This window comes from Mandrillus leucophaeus, unplaced genomic scaffold (assembly GCF_000951045.1).
Source record: "Mandrillus leucophaeus isolate KB7577 unplaced genomic scaffold, Mleu.le_1.0 Scaffold80, whole genome shotgun sequence".
NCBI lineage: Eukaryota > Metazoa > Chordata > Mammalia > Primates > Cercopithecidae > Mandrillus > Mandrillus leucophaeus.
Window position 1 is genome coordinate 1,387,049 of NW_012108697.1, and position 6,400 is coordinate 1,393,448.

At 44.1% G+C, this 6,400-nt stretch overlaps 1 protein-coding gene across 1 annotated transcript in view; it reads right to left on the bottom strand.

The window, feature by feature from the left end:
• The window catches only part of VWA2 (von Willebrand factor A domain containing 2), a 51,459-nt gene that overhangs the window by 29,601 nt on the left and 15,458 nt on the right, over window positions 1–6,400 (bottom strand). The window contains exons 3-4 of the mRNA XM_011967498.1: window positions 5,789–5,863; window positions 4,453–4,586 (exon numbers count right to left, since the gene is read on the bottom strand). Of these exons, the coding sequence (XP_011822888.1) occupies window positions 4,453–4,586; window positions 5,789–5,863 (209 nt within the window). The remainder of the gene's footprint in view (window positions 1–4,452; window positions 4,587–5,788; window positions 5,864–6,400) is intronic.

The window sequence follows — 6,400 nt, forward strand, 5'->3', positions numbered from 1 at the left end:
GCTATAAAGGAAAGATTGATAAATGTGAATGCACCAAAAAAAAAACCAACTTCTGTGGGATGAAACATACCTTAACGGAATAAAAAAATAAAGACAAAATGGAAAAATTATGTGCAATTCATGTTAAAGGGTTAGCTTCCTCAATATATATATAAAAAAAGAATCAACCTACAAAAGACCAACAATCCAACAGAAAATGGGCAAAGGATTTGAACAGAGATCACAGAACAGGAAATACAAATAACTCTTTAATGGAAAGATACCTGGGCTCACCATAATGAAATAGCATTTTTCCCCATCCATTTAGCAAAAAACCATATACGATGTTTCCAGGGTGAAATGAGCATTCGCAAACATTGCTTGTAGAAATGTAAATTGGTACAGCATCCATGGAGGGCAATTTTTAAATATTTATTGAAAATTTAAAAAAAAAAAATTAAAAAAAATGCATAGGGCTACTGGAAATGTATCCTACTTGTAGTGTGAAATCATGTTATTTACAAGATCACAATATATTTGTAACAGCAAATATCCATCATTAGGGGTTAATTAGACCTTGATAAATCCTTATGATGAAACATTTTAATGACCTGTAAAAAAATTATACCTGTATACAGATATGAAAAGATTTCCAAGAAAATAAGAGGAGAAAAAAGGCATGAGAGAACAATGTGTGTGGTAGGCTACCCTTTGTGTAATAAGGGAGAAACAAGAATATTTATTCATATTGCCTGTATTTGCACAAAGTGATTCTGGAAAAGACTCAAGAACACAAGTTGAGGGACAGGCCAAATGGAAAATGTGTGGGTGAAAGGGAGACTTTTCACTGTACATCTTTTTATTGAACCCATGTGAATGAATTACTTAGTTGAAAAAATAACCTCTCCTGAGACCAACAGCTGGGTGTGTTTACTTGAGTTAAACAGGAAGAAATATAACTTCAAAACAAGAAGGAAGCAGCTTAAGTCAGTAGTTAAAGCATTTTGTTTAATTGGTGGTTTGGGAACAAAATAGTTGCCTTTTATCTTCAGTTTACTGTATGTTCAGAAACAGGCCCGCCCAGCTATCTCACCAGCCATAATCACTCTGCCCCAGTCACTACATTAGAGCCAGGAAGTGAACCTCTCAGCTTTTAAGTGTTAAGAGGAAGACTTCAAACACCTTAAATCCACCTTAACAACAGAGCATCCATAAACGTCTTAATTTACAGCTACCTGACATTTCTTCTTGAAAACTAAAGTTAAAGCAAGTAAAACACGGCACAAATGAAATCCCTTGTACATGGAGATAACAAAAAGAGAATCCAAAAAAAAAAAAAAAAAAAAAAAAGCAGCAGCAAAAACATAAAGCCTGAAGCCACAAGTCAGACTAAACCATCTTAAATCGCCCTCATGCAAAAACCCTTCTGCAGCATGCCAAGGGGTCCACCTGACCTTGGGGGTCAACACACTAATTCACTCACCCAAGTAAACACTCAATTCCTCTGCTTCTCAAGTCTTGCTGCGAGAAAGCTTTTCTCAGGTTAAGCCTGAATCTAACTCCCTGAACACCCAGATTCTACCCTTAAAACACAGAGCCATTGTCTGCTCTCTTTCACATGAAAATGATCCTCAGGTTCCCTCATTCATAGAGGTTTCCAGGCCTCTGGTTGTCCTGGCTCCCTCATGGGCACTGACTGGCCCATGTCTAACCAAGAAATCAGCCCCCAGAACTCAATGACACTTTCTAGATGTGGTCCAGCAACGCCCAGGTTAAATTCCCTGAACTCTGGGATCTGCTCCCAATAGCATCAGCCAGGAAATTTCTGGTCACGGTTTTCTTACACCACTCCCACACACACACACACAGACTGCCACACTGCTGGCCATTTGCTGTGTGATAGCAAAGTGTGAATTTTGAGGGCTAAGACAAATGGCCTAATGGAGCAAGTCCTGGGCTGAGAGTCAAGAGCCCCAGTTCTTCCACACTTAGCTCTCTCCTGAGGTTGCTGTGTGATCCTTGACAGTCACTTAGCCTCTCTGAGCCTGTTTCCTCATCTGTGAGACACACACTAATAATCCATAGGACCCTACATTCCCAACTAGCCAACCCCAGGGTCTCCAGGCTACTCATTTCAGAACATACTACATCAATGCCAAGGTCAACAACGTTTAATCTTCATGCTACTTCTCTTTATGTTATTCCTCCATGAGTAACTAGTGACACTTTATAAAGAACTCTTTTAAAACAGGGTCCTGTGCAGAGGATGGTGGGGAAATGGCACTTTTTGGCCCGGCCCTTTCAGAGTCTATGCTGGTTTAACATCATGGTTAGAAAACTTCTGGGCTGCTTGTGCCTAGATTGAATGATGCTGCTATGGAGTCCTCAGATACAAGACGGTCTAAGGTCCAGGTAGTGTGCTCCAGCTAATAAAACGACACACCATTCTGCAGAAAATCTGACCCTCATTAAAAGCCATGTATTCTCCTAAATCCTAGAGGTTTTACTAGGATTAATCTAGGAATGTTATCTTGGAAAACCACTTCCTTCCTCAACCTGTATGCAATGGTCTCTCATCCAAGTAATGACGGCTTTTCCAGGCTACATCCTCTCTTAATCTTTTTTTTTTTTTTTCCCTGAGATGGAGTTTCACTGTCACCCAGGCTGGAGTGTAGTGGTGCGATCTCGGCTCACTGCAAGCTCTGCCTCCTGCGTTCAAGCGATTTTCCTGCCTCAGCCTCTCGAGTAGCTCGGACTACAGGCACATGCCACCATGTCTGGCTAATTTTCTGTATTTTTAGTAGAGACAGGGTTTCACCATGTTAGCCAGGATGGTCTCGATCTCCTGACCTCGTGATCCGCCTGCCTCAGCCTCCCAAAGTGCTGGGGGCGTGACCCACTGTGCCCGGCCTCTCTTAATTTTTAAGTTGACTTTTGAGTAGGTTCACATGATTCAAAAATCCAGAAAATATTTAAGTCTGTATTGATGAGTCTGTATTGATGAGTCTCCCTCTGGCCTTGTGTTCTGTCAACTCACTTCCCAACCTCCCCCTTAATGAAACCACTGTTCTCGGCCTCTTACAAATCCATCCAGAGTGTATACAGATACAGGAAAATGTAAAGATAGATTTTCATTCATCCCCCCTTATCTTTTACATAGAAAGTAACATACACACCATTTGCATGTTACTTTGACACTTCGCTCGTTCTGGTGTTTTTCCATATGAGAGCTTCCTCACTCACTCTCTGGAGCTGGCTAGTGTTTCAGTGTATGAATGCATCATAATGGATTTATCTGTCCCCCTCAATGTACGTCTGGATTGCCTGAAATCTTTTACAGTTTATACACATAATGCTGCAATGAATAACTCTGTATGGGTACTATTTTGTATGGGCGTGTGTACTGTAGAATAAATTCCTTGATGTTGAATTGCTGGGTTAAAGGATCCAAGCCTTTGTAACTGGGATGAATACTATTCGACTCCCCCCAGAGGCTGCACCATTTCACACTCCACCAGCAGTGTATGAGAACACCAGTTTCTTTCAAGATTTGCCAGTGAAGCATGTCACCAAATTTAGGATTTTTTTTGCTAACCCTGTAAGTGAAAAACTGTATGTTAGGCAGAGGGTTTGCTGACCCTCTGAGTGAGTGAGGTTGGGCTTCTTTTTGTATGCCTAAAGGCCTTGCGTGTTTCATTTTCTGGGAATTGTCTCTGTTCCTTGCCCATTTTCCTTTTGGATTGTTCAAAAAAAAAAAAAAAAAAAAAGCCCCTTTTAGAAATAAGAGCCACAGCTACCACACTCTGCTATATTTAAGACCTACTATTTGAAGAACAAGAAATGAGGATACTGTCTGGATCCACTCAAGCAGGAGTAGTTTCTCTCAAGTGCAAGAGAGGGTAGGAGCTGTGTTTCATGTTCAGTCTGCTGAGGTAGTAACAGCTTTAGTCTGCTTAGCATGCTTTCCCTTTCCCACTGTTCTGCAAATACAACCCAACCTCTCTTTCTAGAAGGTCAAATCCACTCCCTACCCCAAAAACATGGCAGCGCTCTTGACTGTGGTCTGGCCAGAAACTCTTTTCCCTCTGACTGCTGTGATTGGTCAGTAGATTATCATGTGACCTGGGGCTCTGACCTGCTCTATAGAGAAAAAAGTCCCCTTAATTTTTACTGGGGTCACTAGCTTGAGGAACAATGCAGGACAACTTGGCTATGTCAGGAAAACCTGTCTGGGAAGGAAGTCAACCAAAAGAAAACAAAATTGAGAGAAGGGAAAAAAAAAAAGGAGAGAGAGAAAGATGCCTTATAGCCTCAACTCAGCCCTGGGATCCCACCATGCCAGGAAGCAGGATTCAGCCCCTTGGTCTTCCCAGCTCCACAAGCCAGTAGATGCCTCCTCTGCTTGAGACCGGGTTTCTGTCCCTTATCACAGAAGATGCCCTAACACAAACATCTACAAAGACTTGCACTCACCCTCTCGGTGCTGATGTCCAGAGCGTCACAGACTGTGATGGCAAAGTGCTTGGACCTTTCAAAGCTCCCTTTCCCGACGCTGTTAGACCCATCTAACAGAAACAGGATGTCCACTGCAGCGGAGCACCACATCACTAGGGAGAGCGGGACAGACAGGTGACAACCAGTAGCAAGTGGGTCTCACTTCCGAAGCAGAGTGAAGGCATAAACAGCCTTGTGGTGGGCCAGGCTGCTGCCCCTCTTAGCATGAAAGGGGAGAACTAACCTGCAGAAGGCGGCCCTCCTCTGAAGCAGGAAGCACAGGCACCATGGGTGTGATGCCCACAAATAGGCCCTCACATGAAAGCCTTTGTGTTATGATAATGGAAGAACCTAGTTCAGCAGTGCCAATTAAGCTCTATGAGGGGGTCTACTGGGCCAGTGAGCAGCACTGAAAAGGCTTGGTCCCAGGCCTTGGAGGGCCACAATCTAGTGTGGACACGGGCACCCTGATATGTGAGGCCATATTACCCAAGAGTTCAGTAGCAGTAACAGCAGTCATGTGGAGGGATACTGATTAAGGTGGAAAAGGAAGGAATATGGTGGGAGATGGGCATGGCAGGTAGCCACTCCATCACCTGGTGAGCAGATAACAGAAAACCTTGAGACACAGGCCAAGTAATTCAATAATAAAGATTTACTAAGGTTGGGCATGGTGGCTCACACCTGGAATCTCAGTACTTTGGGAGGCCAAGGCAGGCGGGTTGCTTGAGTTCAGGAGTTCAAGATCAGCCTGGTAACATGACGAAACCCCGTCTCTACTAAAAACACAAAAACTAGCTGGGCGTGATGCATGCCTATGGTCCCAGCTATTTGGGAGGCTGAGGCAGGAGGATTGCTTGAGCCCAGGAGTTTGAGGCTGCAGTGAGCTGAGATTGTGCCATTGCACTGCAGATCCTGGGCAACAAGAGCAAGACCCTGTCTTTAAAACAAAACAAAAAAAGGTTTACTGAGCTATTTTGTTTGTTTTTGAGATGGAGTTTCCCTCTTGTTGCCCAGGCTGGAGTGCAATGGCGCAATCTGAGTTCACTGCAACCTCCGTCTCGTGGGTTCAAGCAACTCTCCTGTCTCAGCCTCCCGAGTAGCTGGGATTACAGGCACCCACTTTTGTTTGTTTTTAAACCAAGTAACTTGGTCAGGTCGCTGTTTGGGGGAAATGACTCTGGCCACAGCATGAAAGAAAGACGGGAAAGGGGCAGAAACTCTCTGGGAGAACACAGTTCTCCTCCAGTCCCTCATGCAGAGGTCTGAGTGGTCTGAGTGGGCATCCAGAGGGTTAAGAAGAACCTGGGCTTACTTTTGCTGGCAACTGAAATCTTCCCGATGGTTTCTCTGCTTACATGGACTTCCTGGAGAGGGAGAGATGGGGGCACTAGGAGAGAAAACACCAGAAGCAACCATTAAAATGCTGAGAGGGGAGGAGGCTCAATCTCCACATTAAGTGACCAGACTGAACAGGTAACAGCAGAGAAACCTAGAATGTGGGGGAGTAATGATTCTTGCATTTCAAAAATTACCAGATGGATAACATAAAGAAACCCCCCAATTACCTCACTTCTGTGAGGTATCTTTGTATTTAAATGTGGGTAGTTTTAAGGGAAAAGAATAAAAATAACACACAGTGGGGCTCTAGAGAGCCTGTGATTCTGAAAACTTTTGTCCCTGGTCAGGTGTAATAACCGCAGTCTCCTGGGAGTGCAGCTCCTTGCACGACCTCTAGACACATCCTTGGAAGCTCCCTCACTACCCCTGCCAGGCCCCTCAGGAAATACATCTCACTGCCTTGAAGATTAATCTTCATGGCCAGGTGCGGTGGCTCATGCCTGTAATTCCAGCACTTTTGGAGGCCAAGGTGGGTGGATCACGAGGTCAGAAGATCGAGATCATCCTGGCTAACGCAGTGAAACCC